General features: G+C 36.7%; 1 protein-coding gene across 4 annotated transcripts in view; it reads left to right on the top strand.

Moving 5' to 3' along the window:
- The window catches only part of SLTM (SAFB like transcription modulator), a 43818-nt gene extending 30783 nt beyond the window's left edge, over window positions 1-13035 (top strand). For 3 of the 4 annotated variants that reach the window (XM_081229364.1, XM_081229362.1, XM_081229361.1), the window contains exons 11-21: window positions 13-116; window positions 207-373; window positions 852-937; window positions 1149-1312; window positions 3713-3893; window positions 4631-4755; window positions 5571-5741; window positions 6286-6600; window positions 6714-6858; window positions 10320-10480; window positions 12347-13035. In XM_081229364.1, coding sequence (XP_081085490.1) covers window positions 13-116; window positions 207-373; window positions 852-937; window positions 1149-1312; window positions 3713-3893; window positions 4631-4755; window positions 5571-5741; window positions 6286-6600; window positions 6714-6858; window positions 10320-10480; window positions 12347-12455 — 1728 coding nt within the window. In that variant the 3' untranslated portion in view covers window positions 12456-13035. The remainder of the gene's footprint in view (window positions 1-12; window positions 117-206; window positions 374-851; window positions 938-1148; window positions 1313-3712; window positions 3894-4630; window positions 4756-5570; window positions 5742-6285; window positions 6601-6713; window positions 6859-10319; window positions 10481-12346) is intronic. The other variant, XM_081229363.1, reaches the window with a different exon arrangement.
- The last annotated feature ends 7267 nt before the right edge of the window (window positions 13036-20302 follow it).

Raw genomic sequence — 20302 nt, 5'->3', positions numbered from 1 at the left:
TAAACCTTTCAGGTTAAAGGTGATCCTTCTAAGAAAGAATTGAAGAAAGAAAATGATGAAAAGAGTAGTTCAAGAAGTTCTGGAGACAAAAAAAATATGAGTGATAGAAGTAGCAAGTAAGGATTTATTTTGTTGATAAGCATATAGACTTTTTTGGTACACTGATGAAGTAGTCCTCATTTTGTTGTTTTCTTGCATGGGGTCAGGACACAAGCCTCAGTCAAAAAAGAAGAGAAGAGGTCGTCTGAGAAACCCGAAAAAAAAGAAAGCAAGGATACTAAGAAAATAGAAGGTAAAGATGAGAAGAATGATAATGGATCAAGTGGCCAAACTTCAGAATCGATTAAAAAAAGTGAAGAAAAGAAACGAATAAGTATGCTATGCATCTTTCTTCTCAATCCCTTTCTAATGCATCCTACAATTTAATTTTTACAGTGGAAGGGGAAACTTGAGATTACAATCCAGATAAATATTTAAACTTTGTTATTAGATGTCACTGTGGTAGAAAAGGAGGTCTCATAGACTGATTGTCTTCTCCTTTTCCACTCTTAGGAAACAGATGTCTTCTTCCACCTAAGCCCAGTTACTGTTAAATCTGGGCTGGCTGAAAATGGTCATTGAGTAATAGCTATGTAATTGATCTTTTGGTATCTCTAAAAGTATTTATGTTAGCAGATCAAGCTTTAAAAACTCTTTACCTTTAAGTTCTCATAGAGTAAGTTTTTTACTTCATGTATTGGTTTATGAATATTTGGTTGTCTAAGAATTCAGCATTTTTACATTATATTTTCTTTTTTTACTGGAATATTTTTAGACACTTGCTTACCTAATTTTTTTTTTTTTCCTCTTAGGTTCAAAGAGTCCAGGACATATGGTAATACTAGACCAAACTAAAGGAGATCATTGTAGGCCATCAAGAAGAGGAAGATATGAGAAAGTAAGTCTCTGAGACGGATGTTGTATACTATTCCACCTGTTCCCAAAAGAAGATAAGTCAGTATCTCTAACCATTTTGCATACTTCCATGCTAGAAAACCTAAGAAAAGGGGAATGTCATTACTCATTTAGGCTTTTTAAATGACCAGCTCAACTTGAAAAAACAAAATTATTTTAACTTGTAGTCCTGTTATAATTTTTTTTTTCTACAGATTCATGGAAGAAGCAAGGAAAAGGAGAGAGCTAGCTTAGATAAAAAAAGGGACAAAGACTACAGGAGGAAAGACATCTTGCCCTTTGAAAAGATGAAGGAACAAAGATTGAGAGAACATTTAGTTCGTTTTGAAAGATTGCGACGAGCAATGGAACTTCGAAGGTAGGAAAAGAGTCTGTTTTTAACTATAGGTACATCTTTAACACTAGTTATAAACCAGATTTCTGGAAATTGTATTCCTACAGAAAGATATTTGTCACTTTTAAGAAATGCAGTAAAACCTAATGATTTCTTAAGTTTGCGTAGTATTTTACGATGTACAAAATACCTTTCCATCTATTATCTCTGTCTTGACAGTTCTGTAAGGTTAGTTATGTCCATTATATAAGTGAAAAAAATGGAGGCCCAGAGAGGCTAAATGACTCTTCCAATGCCACATGGCTAATGAGTGGCAGAGTCGGGACTCAGACCCAAGTCTTCTGACTCCAAGTCCAATGCTCTTTCCTCTACTCCAAAGCTGCCGCCATAAAAAACATGACTTTAAAGGAACAATTGATTTTTGAGATAGGATAGTCTCAATGTAAGCTATAGTGGTCAAATAATATGTTGACATTTTAGGGAAAACTTATTGTACTTTGAATTAGAGACCAAGTGAAGGCAGATTTAACCCTGTGAACCTTATTGTGTTCAAGCTCTGTCCCAAAGCAGGCATTCTTTTTAAAACAAAACGCGAACAAAACATTTCTATTTTTAGTGGCAATATCTCAACAGTTCATCATGAGTGCCCGTTTGCTTTCGTATATCAATTTTTGGATGCCACTTAAAATATTCTTGTGAAAGTGTCTCATAATATAAATTTCCAAATATTAACCTATACTGTCAAATGGTCACTTACCATGAAATTTCATCTGTTCATTCACAAGAGTGCTCCGAACTACCGGAGATACTTTTAGCAACTTAAATAATACTATGATTGCCGCACAGTTTACCTAAAGGAAATAACCCTTGCATTACTCAGAACCTTTGTTGGATGAGGTCTCAGCACACTTAGCCTCCTGTTTAGAGGACCACAAGTTGAGAGGAGGGTGGGAGTGGGAGTTATTAGGCAGCACTCCTCAAACCCATTAGACCAGCACCCCTTTCATAGTAAACAAAAGAGTTGCAGCACCTTCTTTACTAATCGGAAACGAAATTGGTATATAATATACCTACCCATACAAATATACAAAAAATATCAATATAAAGCCTTAACTGTAATACGAAGGAAAAATGAAAGTAATTTATAATGAAGCATATATTCCAGATATGAATGTTTAGGCATGACTCTCTAGAAGATCTAATGAAGTAGTCAGATGTTTGCACCCTTCTTAAGACTCAGTGAGAATGTGACAGCTACAAACACAGATTGATACCGGTTTGTCATATTGGTGAGTCAAATACCAGGAGTGTTGTTGACGTTATGACGTGATATCTGAAATGGTGAACAACTCTTGGTGAAGTTCTCAAGAAAGTATAATTTTCCCTCTTACTTATATGGAGTTGCATTCCTGGAAACTTTAGTGTACATAAAACCACGCCAAAGCAAATGAACCTAGCATTTATTAAAAATTAGTTAAGTTCTAGAGCTAGATTTTTTTCTCTAGAGGTGATTTTGTTTTGATGACATGAGTGTCCATTATGGTATTTGAAAGGTATATTAGGAGTGTTGGACAGTTTTTTGTTATACAGAACTATCTTGACTATTCCACGCATCAGAAGATAATTTAGAATCCTTGGTCCCTTTCACTAATTGCTGGTAACCGCCCCATGGTCCTTGTGATAATTAAAAATGCCCCTCATATTTCCATGGGGGCAGTACTGAACCGTTGAGGACCACTGGGTTACTAGGGGAAGACATGGTGATAGACAAAATACACTGGGTGCCTTAAAGTAAGGAAATGATTTTTTAAAAAAAAACAAAAGCTGTTAAAAGTCTTAATATAATAACTTAATTTAGTTGAGCAAACATTTGAACTACCTCCTGAATCAAAGAAGCATGTTACCTGGAGCCATCTGTTATGGGCTGTGAACACTCCAAAAGAGGCTTTGAGGCAACCGTTTATTATATACAGCATTTGCTATAATTCATGCTGATGGTTATGATCCCAAGTTATCAAAAATAAGGCCTACCTAATTTTAAGGAGATAGACTGTATCCTATTTTGCTATCAAAAACAGTAGAAGTTATAGTTTTGTAAACTCATGTATGTAGAATATCTCCTTTTAAAAATGTTGATTAATTAATGGGCTGTTATAGTGGGATTTTTATTTAAACAGGAATCATGTAAGAGGCAACTACTCTATAAAATTCAGCTGTTTAGTTGACAGTCTTAATAAATAAGTGACAGTATTGAAATCTGTTTAAAGTTTTATTTTGAGTTCTCTTTCCAATTACATTAAAACTACTTAGAATGAGTTGAAGTTTAAAATTGCCAACCTCAAGGAAAAATACAAATTCAAAAGCTATTCTCTTTCACACAGTGCTAGCATAATTTAAGTATTTCTAAATACTGATTTTTGTTAGACGAAGAGAGATTGCAGAAAGAGAGCGTCGAGAGCGAGAACGCATTAGAATAATTCGTGAACGGGAAGAACGGGAACGCTTACAGAGAGAGAGAGAGCGCCTAGAAATTGAAAGGCAAAAACTAGAGAGAGAGAGAATGGAACGCGAACGCTTGGAAAGGGAACGCATTCGTATTGAACAGGTGCAGTCAGAAAATCTTTTCATCTTAAATAACTGACCTTTTTCAAACCCTGTGATTTTTGCCCTAAAATTTGCTTTACATGTTGTAAAGCTTCTATAGAATAAGTTTAGCTAATGAGCATTTATTAAGTGTCCCTGAAAGATAACAGTGAATTAGGTGCTAGTTAAAAATACATTTAGTCATGACTTTGTTCTAGCCAATTGGTAATACCTCGAGCTCTGCAATATCATGGCAGCCTAATAGTCTGAGCATAGGACTATGAGTCCAGAGTAGTTGTAATCCAGGCTCTGTCACTATCCCATTCTTAGAAAATAACTATTTCCTTACATATTATAGTGGGAGTGATTTCCCAAGGCTGGAAGGAAATAATGCCTCTCTTTGCAGAATTGCATCCAAGGTTTTAAGGCACTTAATCTTCATACATATTAAGAACTGTATTTCTAATTCCCTTTAGGTGCTTTTGTTTAAAATTATTAAACTAAATCTGACCTTCCAAATTAAAAAAATTGCCAGCTTTTAACACCCAGTCTCTGTTAATTTTAATGTTGCAGAACAATAGTCATAGCTTAGATTGCTAATTACTGAAGTCAGAATTTTTTATTTGTCCCAGGTATGTGTTTTGCCTGGTGCTTGCCTATGATGGTTTCTTAATGACAGGATTAAAACAAAGTTGCATATATACTTACCTTATGTTTTCATTTTGCATTGGTTGGTTCTTCCTTCTATGTTGTCTGAAGGAAAGACGTAAGGAAGCTGAACGTATTGCTCGAGAACGAGAGGAACTGAGAAGGCAACAGCAGCAGCTTCGTTATGAACAAGAAAAAAGGAATTCTTTGAAACGCCCACGTGATGTAGATCATAGGTAGTTGCTTACTTTCTTTAACAGTAGCTTACTATCTTATTCCTTAGTCCAAGCTAAGACTAACTCTAGAATTGGAGAGTACAGGCACCCATCATTGGAGTAAAGGGTCATGATCAACAGGGATGGGAATGATTGCAGTATTGAATTGGACCCAGTGCATTGTCAAGTAGAAGAGTCTGCTCTTCTTCCTAATGCAAATGTTTTTCCACTATGACTGGAAATACATGGTAGACTTCAGCAATGGCTCTCAAACTCAGACCCATTTTGAAAATTCTTACAGGGTAGTGCAGATGGTACAGAAATCAAAGTCATAAATTTGGGAAGACTAAAATATAGATTCTGTATGTGTTTGCATTCATGGTTCTTAATAGATTTCAAAATACAATATAGTCATTTCTCATTATACATTCTGTGAGGTTTAGTTGATAGTGTTGAGAAATAAGTGGAGTGAATGAATTGTGCTTGGGACTGACCCCTCTAACCTTTCCAAAGTTAAATATAACCAAAAAGGTTGTATACACCTAGTTAGAATTTTATCATAAAATGGTATCAAGTGTTTATCTTATTTGTCTTTTCCATTTAGTAATTTGAAAACAAACAATTTTTCAACTATTTTCTTTCCTGTGAAATTCCTCTAATAACTATACGACTTTGTATAACAATAATTTTTTGCTAGCTTGTAACAATGTTTTGTCTTGAGTTTATTAGCCCTCTGTATCCACAGTTCCTAGCATGTGGTATGTATGACTCCAAGTAAGTGTTATTTGATTGTTGCAAAACTAATTTATATAAACGAGCAAATATTTCTCTTCAAGGCGAGATGATCCTTACTGGAGCGAGAATAAAAAGTTGTCTCTAGATACAGATGCACGATTCGGCCACGGATCTGACTACTCTCGACAACAGAATAGATTTAATGACTTTGATCACCGAGAGAGGGGCAGGTTTCCTGAGAGTTCATCAATACAGTCTTCATCTTTTGAAAGGTAAACAGATTATGTTGAAAAATGCTGTATTCGGTATATGAGCCTTGTTAGTGATAGTTTGGTTCTCTATTAAAATCTTAAGAAGTACAGGTCATAACTGAGTGTTCAGAACAAATCATATGTTTGGTTTTTGTATTTGTTAATGAGACTGTGATTCAGTATTCAAAATTAGTTTTATAGGCCACCATAACACAGTTAAGTAGGTTGGTTTTATCTTCTTAACCTTTAAAACTAGGTGGGAGTACTGTTAACTTTGGATGGGCCTCAACTGTGAAGGAACAGTAAAATATCCCTCAGGTTGGTAGTGACTTGAGTGTTTGATGTAATTACCATTGGATGACAAAAAACCAACCTTCATGCCAGACATTTAGCTCAATTTAAAAGAATATATGTTATTATCAATAATTGTGGCCATTTTTGGTCGCCTTACCTTAAGTTAATTTTTAAAGAAGATGTTATTATTGTAGGTTATGCAAATAAAGTTAAGAAGAATAAGGCCAAGTAAGTACTTCTCAGGACCTGTGTTCTTTGTTTTGGATAACAGGCGAGAACGTTTTGTTGGTCAAAGTGAAGGGAAAAAAACACGTCCTTCCGCACGAAGAGAAGATCCGGGTTTTGAAAGGTATCCCAAAAATTTCAGTGATTCCAGAAGAAATGAGCCTCTACCACCAAGAAACGAACTTAGAGAAACAGACAGGCGAGAAGTACGAGGGGAACGAGATGAGAGGAGGACAGTGATCATTCATGACAGGCCTGATATCACTCACCCTAGACATCCTCGAGAAGGAGGGCCCAATGCATCTAGACCAACCTCCTGGAAGAGTGAAGGAGGCATGTCCACTGACAAACGGGAAGCAAGGTATTTGTGTAGTTTATAATGACTAGCTAATGGTGGTTTATAATGCATTTGGGTTTTTCAAAAAAAGGTATAATAGAGTTTGATTGTGTATGTTTTTGGATTTTGTTTAACAGAGTTGAAAGGCCAGAAAGATCTGGGAGAGAAGTATCAGGGCACAGTGTGAGAGGGGCTCCCCCTGGGAATCGCAGTAACGCTTCAGGCTATGGAAACAGAGAGGGAGACAGAGGAGTAATCACAGACCGAGGAAGTGGAGCACAGGTAAATGCTTATGCAGGTTTATTGTCAACTCTCCAGAAATAAATTTAAAGGACTTACGAGACACATTGTATCTGTAGTATCATTTGAGTGTGGACTAGACTAGATTAGAATGATTGAGAGTTTCTTGTGAAAGATCTTAATGCCTCTTGTATTTTCAAGTCAGTAGTTGAACATAGTAGTCCAGAGAAGCAGGATACTAGCCCTGAAATTTTTTTTTCCTTCCAGTTTTATTGAGATATAATTGACATACAGAAAGAACTGTGTAAGTTTAAGGTGTACAATGTAATGATTTGGCTTAGATACATGATGAAATGATTGTAGCCCTGAAATTTTTATTAAACTTCCTGCGAAAATTTGAGAATTGTTATATTTGGTAGATGAGCCTTCCTAATGATGACTGGCTTTATTTCTTTTTTAAGAAATTGAGGCTTTCAAACTGGATGGGAAATCTTGGGCCCCTACTTGTGTTTCCCTTTCACCTTTTCCTTTTTTTTGTTGTTTTTTTGGTTTATAATACTCTCTTTTCTCCCACTTTATTAAGTAGCTTAAAGTATAGAACTGAAATAAAACAGTTGTCTCCTTCTTGCTCTTTTATTTTTAAAGGTAGGTAAGTGGAATATTTTGTATTTGCCTTTTTTACTCTTGTGACACTTTATTGACTTGAATATTTTCTATTAAGAAGTTAATGAATCTCGACAGAGGACATCTCTTAGCAATACAAATGAGCAAAAACCTTTTACCTGATTTGAAAGCATTCTGTCGATGAAATACTGGCATAATATGGGTGGACGGTAGCAGAGATAGAATATTCTCTTAAATTACATACAGAAAAGAATTCTGAAGTGTGTGTGTATGTGTGTCTCCATCCTTAGGCCTGTAGTGTACTCTGGTGCTCTGTTTTGTATTTGAATACATACTAGGTTTTGTAGCAACATTTTTTACCAGAAAACTTTTTAATCTCTTGGCATTCTAGTTAATACAACTATGCACTTTCCATTTCATACAAAGCATTTTTGAAACGGATTTGGGCCTGCTGGGATTTATTAAGTTTTAATGTTTCTAGTAAGTAGAAATGTTCAATAGATGAATTCATTGAGCTATTTATCCTGAATAGAACATTTAACATTTGTTACATAATCCAGATATTCTGCCTTAGTTAGAGTAAAATTTAAGTCTCATAGACTAGTGCCCTTGCATTCACATGCCGTTTTTGCAAAAGGTATCCTGAGGGAAGAGATCCTGTTCCTCCCTTGGAAATTTGGTTTCCATGGTGTTGGTCTATAAGCTGTTCTGACTGTAGTATTGGGTTGGCAAAAAAGTTCCTTCGGTTTTTAAGTACAAATAAAAGACACATTTTTCATTTTCACCAAGAACTTTATTGAACAACATATTCACCGTTTTGTTCCACTACCTTCTGCCATTTTTCAGGCAACTTCATAATTCCGTCTTCCCAAAACTTTTTATCTTGATGAGCAAAGAACTGTTCCAGGTGCCTTTTACAGTCTTCCAGGGAATTGAAATTTTTCCCATTAAGAGAATTTTGTAAAGACCAAAATAAGTGGAAAGCCGAAGGTGCAATGTCTGGTGAATACAGTGGATGAATCAGAACTTCCCAGCCAAGCTGTAACAGTTTTTGCCTGGTCATCAAAGAAACATGCGGTCTTGCATTATCCTGATGGAAAATTCTGTTTCCTATTGACTAATCTGGACGCTTTTCGTCGAGTGCCACTTTCAGTTGGTCTAATTGGGAGCAGTACTTGTCGGAGTTAATTGTTTGGTTTTCTGGAAGGACTCCCTTCTAATCCCACTATATATACACATCACCTTCTTTGGATGAACACTGGCCTTTGGTGTGGTTGGTGGTGGTTCATTTCGCTTGCCCACGGTCTCTTCCGTTCCGTGGTACGGTATCCACTTTTCATCGCCCGTCACAATTTGTTTTAAAAATGGAACATTTTTGTTACATTTCAGTAGAGAATTGCATATGGAAATACGGTCAAGAAGGGTTTTTTTCACTTAACTTACGTGGAACCCAAACGTCAAAGCGATTCACATAACCAAGCTGGTGCAAATGATTTTCAACACTTGATTTGGATATTTTGAGTATGTCGGCTATCTCCCACGTAGTATAATGTTGATTGTTCTCAGTTAATGTCTCGACTTGATTGCTATCAACTTCAGCTGGTCTACCCAACCGTGGAACATCATCCAGCGAGAAATCTTCAGCACAATACTTCGCAAACCAACCTTTGACACGTTTGATCAGTCACAGCATCTTCTCCATACACCGCACAAATCGTTTTTTGTGTTTCAGTTGCGTTTTTACCTTTCTTGAAATAATAAAGCATAATATGCCAAAAATGTGGCTTTTTTCTTCCATCTTCAATATTAAAATGGCTACACAAAAATTCACCAACTTTGGGGTTTTTTTAAAATGCACACTGATATGACAGCTGTCACAATACAATCTAAGAGAATTGTTTTGAATGAAGTTAAAGACAACTAAGCGCCACTAGAGCCATCCTACGGGAAAACCGAACAAACCTTTTGGCCAACCCATTATATCTCTGTAGGGCGCCTTCAGATTTCTGTAGGCTAAGTATCATAACTTTTGACTCTATTTTTCCCCGCAGATCCTTAGTTCTCTGCTTTTGTTTCTTTATGTTCACTATTCTTTTTTTTTCATAGTCATGGGTGTAAGACCTTGTAAGAGCCATAGCACTAACTAGTACTGGGTACAGTAAGATGACAGCTCCTTTTCTATGTGGTATTTTCATGTTGATCATATACCCCACCTTGATTTGTCTTAAGGTTTTGACCTCTCAGTATGCCTTCTTACATATATATAGAAGATCCAGGCATTACATATAGACCCAGAAATACTCAAGGGTCAAAAAGTACATGGGTGCTAGAAGGTATAGAAATAACAGTGCTGAATCATGTTCTGTCCTTCTACCTTTTCTACCCTGAAGCCTGAGAAGCTTCTTAGTTCAAAGTAGATAGAAACCTTTTTTCATATTATTCATTCTTTCATCTTCTCACACATCTTACTAATTTCCTTCTGGCATTAAAAGTATACCATAAGGGGCTTCCCTGGTGGCTCAGTGGTTAAGAATCCGCCTGCCAATGCAGGGGACATGGGTTCGAGCCCTGGTCCAGGAAGATCCCACATGCAGCGGAACAGCTAAGCCCCTGGGCCACAACTACTGAGCCTGCGCTCTAGAGCCCGTGCTCTGCAACAAGAGAAGCCCCCGCAATGAGAAGCCCGCGCACCACAACCAAGAGTAGCCCCCACTCGCCGCAACTAGAGAAAGCCTGCGCGCAGCAGCAGAGACCCAACACAGCCAAAAATCAATAAAAATAAAACAAATTTAGCAAAAAAAAAAAAAAAAGTACATCTTAAGTAAATTGGCCTGAGGCTGAGTCTGTCCTGATTTTTCTTTTAATATGTTATTTTTTAGCACTATCCTGAAGAACGGCATGTGGTTGACCGCCATGGACGGGACACAAGTGGACCAAGGAAAGAATGGCATGGTCCACCTTCTCAAGGGCCTAGCTATCATGATGCAAGGCGAATGGGTGATGGCCGGACAGGAGCAGGCATGATAACGCAGCATACAAGGTAAGTAGTTAATCAGTTAAGACTTTTCTGCCAGCATGCAACCAAACCTTTTTCCTTTTCCTTAAAGGTCATTATAGTTTCTGAGAGATTGAATTGCAACTAGTAACAACCCTAGGTCTGCCCAGATATTTCCTCATATTAATCCAAAATCCCCAGGGCAGCTGATGTTAATTTGTGAGTTAACGTTCCTCATTGTAAGTTAATTGATTGACATTCTGGCATATCAGTCTCGATACAGGTAGGTATGTATGTCAGAATCCAGTAGATAATGAAGCTTTTTAATTTCATGTTAGAACCATCTTCTTGTTCACTGTCACTCTGAAAATTCCTAGAAAGGAAGAAGAAACTGAAAGTATGTTCTGCTTCCTCCCTTTTCAAATAGGTCTATTAAAATTTTTGGACATTTATCCCAAAGCCTGTTCAAATGCTAGGAGATGAGCTTTATTTTCTCTTCATAGCAACATCCGTTGTGGCCCTTCAGCTGGCAAGTGTTTGGCCTCTCTCTCTCCCATGCCCTTTTTTCTTTCCCATTCATCTGTCTTAGAAGAGACAGTGGCTTGGCTCAGTGATCCAAGTTACTACTCTTCTATTGGTTGCTTCTAGCCTCAAACTTAAGTGACTGTTTACTATACTTGTGCCCTGCACAGCCTCATCACTCATTCTGTCCTTGGTTATTAAAGGTCACCAATACCTTTTTTCTTGACAAATATAGATTCCTTTATTTTTTTAGTTCTTGGGCTCCTTGGTGGTTAAACACTGTTGCTTTTCCTTTTTTAAAACATTCCTCTGTTTTCTAATGTACCATAATTTTCTTTTCTACCTTTTTAATTATTGGCTCCTTCACACGGTTGGATTTTAGATACTATTTTTTATTTTTAGCTTTATATCATGATCTCCATGTAAATGCTTGGAGGTCTCCATAAATTCAGGGTCACAAGCAAACTCATTCCTCTGCTGTTTAAAACCTTTATGTTTCAGTTGTTGTCTCCAGCTTCTTTTGATTTGCCATTGCCAGACTGGGCCTCATCTTTATCTTTCTCCACTCCTAGCATAAATTTCTAAGTATGGTTCAGCTAAAAATATATATTTGTGGTAGCTTTGTCTTCTTGCTCATTTCAGCTTCTATCAGATCTTCCCAAATGAGTGTTTTCTCTCCTTTTTTCACGTTATTTCTAAATTTAACTGTTGGGACTGTTTTCTTACACTGTTTACTTGCTCCAAAACTACAGACAGCTTCTTTAGGTTACAGGATCTAATCCAGATTCCTCAGCCTGGCATCCAAACCGTTCTGTAATTTGGTTTTATCCTACTTAAACCATTTCACCATGGGTTTTTCGCTCCCAAATTTGTTGTAGGATTTTGGGGTGGGTCTTTATTCCTGTATTATCCGTTCGTACCTACTGTATTGCATTATACATATAAAAGAAATTCCAAAAATATTTCTTGAATGATGTCCTGTAGTTCAGAGGTTCAAGTTCCTAGTTGATGCTGATGCTGCAGATCTGGGGGCCACACTTTGAGAAACACTGCTCCAGTCCATTCATTCACAGACCATTAAATGGCTTACTAAGAGGCAGAGGCTTAGACGTGAGGTTGCCTGAGTTGAAATCCTCACACCACCATTTATTATCAGATCACCAGTGTGATCCTGGGCAAGTTACTTAGCTTCTAGATCTGTCTTTCTTCATCAGGAAAGTGGGGTTAGTAATGGTACATACCTCATAGGACTGTTAAAAAGAGTAAATTATTTAATATGGGTAAAGTACAAAGAACAGTGTCTGTTAAATGATAATCACTTTTTAGGTATTAGCTGTAATTATTTGTTCTTTTGTTCTCTGACATTTTTTTCTTTTAAACCTTTTTCAGTAATGCATCCCCAATTAATAGAATTGTACAAATCAGTGGCAATTCCATGCCAAGAGGAAGTGGCTCTGGATTTAAGCCATTTAAGGGTGGACCTCCACGACGATTCTGAAAATTAGCTCTCTGCCACGGTTTCAAGATAATTTATTGAAATCTCCTGTAAACTTTACTTGACTACTTATGAAGAGGACCTCTGACTTGCTTGAGATTTCTGTCAGACTTTTTCTTTTTTCTCTTTTTTTAAAATTTAACATGATTGCTTCTCTCAATTTTGGAGAAGATGTTTAAATAGTTCTGTTGTAACTTTTAATAGTTTTGTGTATCATTCAACTTTTTTTCTTGCAGCACCAAGACACATTTGAAAACATAGGAATCAAAACCATTTTAATTCTGTGTGAATATAAAGCGTAGTTTGCAGGTGTGTGGTCGTAGTTTAATTTCCAGCATTAGCTCTGTGGTGTCAGGCTCTAGAGTTACTTCTTGTCACCAAGCATTTTCAGCCTCCATTTTGAAGGCTGTTTAAGCTTAAAAAGTCTGCTGTTTAATTTTTAGAGAATAAGATTGTTCCTTGCATTTCTGAGTATTATGTAACCTATTTTTGCAGAAGGTACTGTTACATTAAGTGCATCTGTGTATCCTGGTTTTAAAAAATGTACTCTTTTTTGAAATAAACCTTCATATTCTGTATAGTTGCTAAAGCGTTGAGAACCTTTTTAATTGTAAAATGAGAACCGATTTTCAGTTTAGTGTAGCAGCACACTTGTTCAGGTTTGCATGGTATGAAACCAAATAGATTACTGAAACCTTGGCCATGAGGTTTGTATCACTAAGGTTCTTAGACTGAGTTGTGCAGGTAAGTGCACTTTTAGGTAATCTGCACTGTTTGATGGGTAAATTCCATCTCTGGGAATTGTGTGGGTATTAATGTTTCCATATTCCCAACTATGTTGAGAAGTGGAAAAAAAAAAAAACCCAGGTTCTAGATTGGTGAATCAGTTGGGTTTTGTAAATACTTGTATGTGGGAAGGCATTGTTGTCTCTTTGTGAAAATAAAAATCCACACCTGGAAGTGTATGTGTCTTTGTTTCCAGCTTTTTAGGTGTTAGTCCTCCAGCCCTTTTCCTTACTCCAAGTAATTGACTAGGTTTAGAACTTTAACAACAGACTTTTGGTTTTTGTTCCTAGGAAATAAGTCTTACTTTGACTCTTCATCTCAGTAGCTGGGCAGCACACTTTGTTGAAGTGTTGGAACCTTAAGCACTAACCTTACTGGTTTTTTTCTTTAAGGCATCTTTTCCAGGAAAGTCCTTCAAGGTAAATTCAGAATAGCGCCTCTTAAAGCCTCGCATATTCCTTCATATAAATCAGTGATGAGTAATTCAAATGGTCTAGATTCTTGGAAAACTCAGCAGTCTGTATGCTCGTACAGAGTAGAAGATGGGTGCCAAGGGATTGCTCTGAGGCCACCTTTTGATTTGAGCAGGAGTCTTTATAGAAGTTCTTGTAAGTGTCCCTGAGTGGATATGGCTGTGCCCATGAGATGGCTCAGACTTCTGAGTGCTGTGGGCAGCCAGGTTACCCTTGTCTTTGACTCTTTGGGGGAACTGGCACTTTTTGTATTGTTCTGGATTTCATACCCTTTTCTTCCCTTCCTAACTCTGTAGTTGTGGGAGCAGGTGATTTTGTGTGGGTGTGTATGTGTGTGTGTGTGTGTCTAGGGGTCTATTTCTTCATGTCCTGATCCCCTCTGCACTTTGTAGAATGGCACAGTGGAAGCCTCAGTATGTATTGGAGTGAACTAACTTCTACTCTGCCTCTCTTTGTGACTTTGGGTCTCTGTGTCACTTCTGATCTTTTTTCCTCATTTGTAGAGTGGAGCTATGCTTACCACAAGGGATTACACAGTTGCTAACATTTATGTGCTGGGCAGTGTACTAAGCATCTTAAGCGCATTGCTTGCCTAATACTCAAAAGAATCCTACTAACTGTAAGTAACAATTATTGTCCTACCCGTTTTTCAGATGGGGATCTGAGAAGTAATCTCTTAAAGTATTAGATCTTTGATTTGTTATAATCTCTTCTACACCTACACTGAATGGTACAACAGTCTACAGACTGGTAGGTAGTTATTTTTTCCTCAGTTTGCCATAGTATAGCATTTTCAAGTTGAAAAAAAACAACAAAACCACCTTCTGAAATTTTGCCATTGAGTTTGGGAGTAGCCCTTAGGGTTCAGGGGCACCAGTTAGTAGAGATCTGGCTGGCTAAGGATCAGTAGTGAAAACCAGTTTTAGAGATTTTGTAAAGGAAGATGGGTTCCTCAAAACCAAGGAAAAGGAGAAAATTTTGTTAATCTCCTTATACTTGTTGAGCAATCCAAAAATGTTTCAGCAATCCAATAATATAGAAGGTTTCAGTGATTTAGGGAGTAACAGCTTACAGTGGTTCAAGAAAAAGCCCGCACTGAAGTCAGAAACCACACATACCCAAAATAGTTGTAAAAGAAAAAAAAAAAACCTTCAGAGTTGCATAGAAAAATTTAGAAACCCTTCTGCCTATGTTTGTATCCCTTGCTAGATTGTCACTTAACTCAGTTCCTCCATACTTAAGCCTGTTCCAACAGTTAAACATTTACTGAATCCTTACTGTGAAAATGTCAAATGACTTGCATTTTTTCCAACTTCGTCTAATCCAGCTCCTTACCTAAAGATGAATCTTTTCCAGTACCTCCAGGGCTTGATTAGCTTTCCTCTCAGGGCCTCTGATCTAACATGTTCACCTACCCCCCGCCCCCACCCCCCCCACAAACTAGCTAATCCTCACAAACATTTAGTCACTATCTTCAAAGTCCGTAAGGCTGCCATACATAAAATTCTCTTTCCTACATCACTTAAACTGCCTCAGTCAACAAATACTGCCTATTTTTACCTGCAACGAATTGTTTTCTGAAATCCTTAAGTGCTTCCTGCAAAATAAGCTATCTTTCCTTTCTCTGTTATACTTAGCCCTTCTAACCAGGCTTAACGGTCAGGTTCCAAACAGTTAATTTTCACCTATGTATTCTGTGCTAATTACCTTTGTCTTATGTCCACACCACCAAACGGCATATATTTTTCTCTTCTCTGTTTTAAACCTTCAAATTATCACCTCATCTCCCTTGGAATAAATCTAAAGTCTTTGGAGTTGCACTACTTCTCTCACCTCATTTCCTGCTACTCTCCTTGCTCACTTTGTTTCCATCACATTGGCCTCTTATTGTTTCTTGAATACAGCATCCCATCTCTGGCCTTTTGCATTGATTCCTTGATCTGGAATGCACTTCCCCCACATATCCACATATCTCACTTCAAGTCTTCATGAAAATGTCATGTTCTCAGTGATGCCTTCCCTGGTATTATATTTAAAACTGCCACACTCTTAGCCCACCCTCAGTATTCTCCCTCCCCCTTTCCATCTGACATTTATCATTTGTTTCTTCCAACTGGGCTGTAAGCTCCAGGAGGGCAGCAATTTTTGTTGGTTTTTTGTTTTGTTTTCACTGCCATATCGTGAGCACCTGGCACTTAGTAGCTTCTCAATATAATTGTCAAATACATGGAGAATTCAGAATTTGTATAGAAGGGGCTTAGGGGCTGTAGTCTGGTAGGAATGGGGGTTGGGGTGGGGGTCTGGGCTTTATCTTGAAATTGCATTGGTGTAACCAACACACTTTTCTAAGAAACCTTGAGAGTATCTGGTGAGAATTGAGGTAAGGGCTTGAGGACGGCCAAAAGCCTCTCCAAGCCACCCTTCAGAGAAGCCACCAGTAAGAAATGGGACCATTTAGAGACAGGCTGCCCAAACCATCAGATGTAAGCCACAGAGATGCCTGCCTTAGGCATGAATATTAGTCATTAGATCATCTTTGCTCCAGCTCCAAGCTCACCAAATCATATATTTGCTTCCCACTTGGATTTGCCAGTGGGGTTAGGAAGCAAGAATATGAAATCTGCTCAATAGTTAAATTTTTATCGGTTTATTAGAGACTGCCTAAGTACATCAAAAGCTCAAGCAGTAACCAGTCATTAGGATAAAGACAGTTTTCCTTCTCTAAAATTTCTAATGACATCCATCAACATATATTAACTCATTAATTTACTCATCATATGCTGCCAGGCATTTGGGAGATGGAGTGGAGCGGAGACAGATCAGATGCCATGACAAGTAAGATATATGGTGCATTCCTTAAGTATACGATAATAAGACAAAATTCTAAAATATTATTCTGTAAGATAAGGAACAATTGAGGTTGAGAATCACTATGGAGATATAGCTCAGAGTAAGAAGGACCAAACGCTCTTTGAAGAGCAGCTGAGAATTTTATGAGTAGTAGAGTTTTCCTCATCACTGCTCCAACACGTCATTTTAGTTTCAGAAATGCTGTCTTGCCAGTGGGATGAGATGCTGTGATTAATGTAATTTTCTAGTTAATTGATGATTAATAACTTCATATAGTTGAATCACTTGGGGTAGGGGAAGGGGAACTTCGGCATCAGCTTTAGAAACCTGTGTCCAGGGCTTTTAGAACTGTCTTGGTTGAGCTCTGAAATATTAATACTATGTATTATTTAGATAAGAAGTACTTTGTTTTTATTCTATTAACTGGAGAATCACCTTTAAAAAGGATTATAGATAGATACCAAGATTAAGAGACTAGATCCAGAGTTAGAAGTCTTGGAGTCTGGTTCTGATCCTACTAACTGGAGCATATAATCTAACCTTTATGGTCCCCAATTTCTTTATGCACAGATTTATGGCTTTTATGATTCCTGTCTAACTTACAATAAAAATTCAAATATAGGCAATTCTGGTCATTCTAACTAATCACAGGAGCCTAAAGGGGAAAAAAGTCTCGTCACATAATAAGGTAACTAATACTTAAAGATTAATGTTTGTCAGGCATGGTAAATATATTATGAGCTTGACTTTCATCACAGAAGTTAGTATTTATTGAGCACTTACCATGTGCTAGGCGTTGTACTAGGTAATTTACATGCATTAACTCATTTAATTTCCACAACAGGCTTATGATTTAGGTATACGTACTGCTATTATTCCCATTTTAATGTGTGAAAACGAAGGAACAATTTGCTCAAGATCATAGAGATAGCAAGTGGTGGAACCAAGATCCAAACATAGGCATGTACTTAGAAGAAGATAACTTCAAGTCATTTCATCCAGTGTAGGGGAGATATGACCAGTGACTTATATGTGATATATTTGATACCACAAAGCAAATAATTTCTAAACATCTCCTCTATATGACAAAATTATTTTCCATAATAAGCATTTCCTGTATTCTTTAGTTTTAAATTAGTGATTAAAAAAGAATTTTCAGTTTAAAAGATATTACTACAGTTCAGTAAAGTATTTTTTGCATTAACTAAAATTTGTACTTACGAAGCAAAAATATTACACTTTATAATTCTCACTCTTTAACTATTTTAAAAAATTTAAGCATAAAATCTCAAGGTGGAAATGGTGAATGACAAATGAGGTAACTCGAGGTCTAGTTTTCAGTGTATAGGTCTCGCACATATTTTGATAAATTTATATTTAGTATGTTTCATGCTATTATAAATAGAATTTTAAATTTCAATTTTCCATCATTTGTTGCTAGTATGTAGAAATACAGTTTTTAAATTTTTGAAGTAAAATTTACAAATAAAATTATGCATACATTTCAAGTGTACAGTTGAATGAGGCTTGATAAGTGTATACACCCAAGTAACCACTACCATGTTCAAGATGCAGAATACTTTCATCACTAAAGGTTTTCCTCGTGCCCTTTCCTGGTTATTACAGTTCACATGTTCAGCCCTAGGCAACAATTTATCTGCTTTCTATTACTAGAGATTCTGTTTCCTAGAGTTTCATATAAACAATGATAAAATAATCTCTACTTTTGTATCTGGCTCCTTTTGTTCAGTGTAACATTTTTGCAATTCATCCATGTTGCTTTGTATATCAGTAGTTCCTTTTTGTTGCTGTATAGTATTGCACTGTATGGGTGTACTACAATTTTTTATGCATTCACCTATTGATTAAAATTTGAGTTGACAGTTTTTGGCCATTATGAATAAAACTGGTATGAATATTTGTGTACAATTCTGTGCACATGTTTTCATTTCTCTTGAGTAAATATGTAGGAGTGGGATTGCTGGGAATATGTGTGTGTATATATATATAAGATTTATATTTTTTATTATGTAAGGCATACCTCATTTTATCATGCTTCACAGATACTGCTTTTTTACAAATTGAAGGTTTGTGGCAACCCTGCATTGAGCAAGGCTATTGGCACCATTTTTCAACAATATTTGCTCACTTCATGTCTCTGTGTCACATTTTGATAATTCAATATTTCAAACAGTTTCATTATTATTATATTTCTTATGGTGGTCTGTGATGAGTGATGCTTGATGTTACTACTACAAACTCGCTGAAGACTCCGATGGTGGTTAGGACTTTTTAACTGTAAAATATTTTAATATTTATTTATTTATTTTATTATTTATTTTAAAAAAGATCAATAGGGATTTAATCATTAAGGAAAAGTTGATATTTAACATGATATAAGGCTTTGAAAAATATGGACTTTGTTTTTTTAGTACATAAGGATAAAGTAACGTTTGTTTTTTTTTAATTTATCATTTTATTTTTAACTTTTTATTTTATATTGGGGTATAGTTGATTAACAATGTTGTGAGAGTTTCAGGTGTACAGCGAAGTGATTCAGTTACACATATACATATATCTATTCTTTTTCAAATTCTTTTCCCATTTAGGTTGTAACATAATATTGAGCAGAGTTCCCTGTGTTACAGAGTAGGTCCTTGTTGGTTATCCATTTTAAATATAACAGTGTATACATGTCAATCCCACACTCCCTAACTGTCCCCTTCCCCCCTGGTAACCATTAGTTCGTTCTATAAGTCTGTGAGTCTGTTTCTGTTTTGTAAATAAGTTCATTTGTTTCATTTCTTTTTAGATTCCACATATCCGCGGTATCGTATATTTCTCTTCCTCTGACTTACTTCGCTCAATATGACAATCTCTAGGTCCATCCATGATGCTGCAAATGGCATTAATTTTTTTTTTATTTTACTAATCTTTCTATCACAGAATCTAATCCAATACTTGGCATAGAGTAGACGCTCAGAAAATGTTACTTTGAAATGTTAATTACTTTGACGCCAAAAGAAAAATTAGTAAGCCCCTGTCTCATTGCTCCTTTTTTTTTTTCTTTATTGGAGTATAATTGCTTAACAATAGTGTGTTAGTTGCTGCTTTATAACAAAATGAATCAGTTATACGTATACATATGTTCCCATATCCCCTCCCTCTTGCGTCTCCCTCCCATCCTCCCTATCCCACACCTCCAGGCGGTCACAAAGCACGGAGCTCATCTCCCTGTGCTATGCGGCTGCTTCCCACTAGCTAGCTACCTTACATTTGGTAGTGAATATATGTCCATGCCTCTCTTTTGCTTAGTCACAGCTTACCCTTCCCCCTCCCCATATCCTCAAGTCCATTCTCTAGTAGGTCTGTGTCTTTATTCCTGTCTTACCCCTAGGTTCTTCATGATATTTTTTTTTCTTAAATTCCATATATATGTGTCAGCATACAGTATTTGTCTTTCTCTTCCTGACTGACTTCACTCTGTATGACAGACTCTAGGTCTATCCACCTCATTACAAATAGCTCAATTTCGTTTCTTTTTATGGCTGAGTAATATTCCATTGTATATATGTGCCACATCTTCTTTATCCATTCATCCGATGATGGACACTTAGGTTGTTTCATTCTCCGGGCTATTGTAAATAGGGCCGCTATGAACATTTTGGTACATGACTCTTTTTGAATTATGGTTTTCTCAGGGTCTATGCCCAGTAGTGGGATTGCTGGGTCATATGGTAG

This window comes from Mesoplodon bidens (genome assembly GCF_964165515.1).
Source record: "Mesoplodon bidens genome assembly, chromosome: 3".
NCBI lineage: Eukaryota > Metazoa > Chordata > Mammalia > Artiodactyla > Ziphiidae > Mesoplodon > Mesoplodon bidens.
Note: the sequence above shows the minus strand (reverse complement) of the source record. Positions and strands in the feature narration are given on the sequence as shown.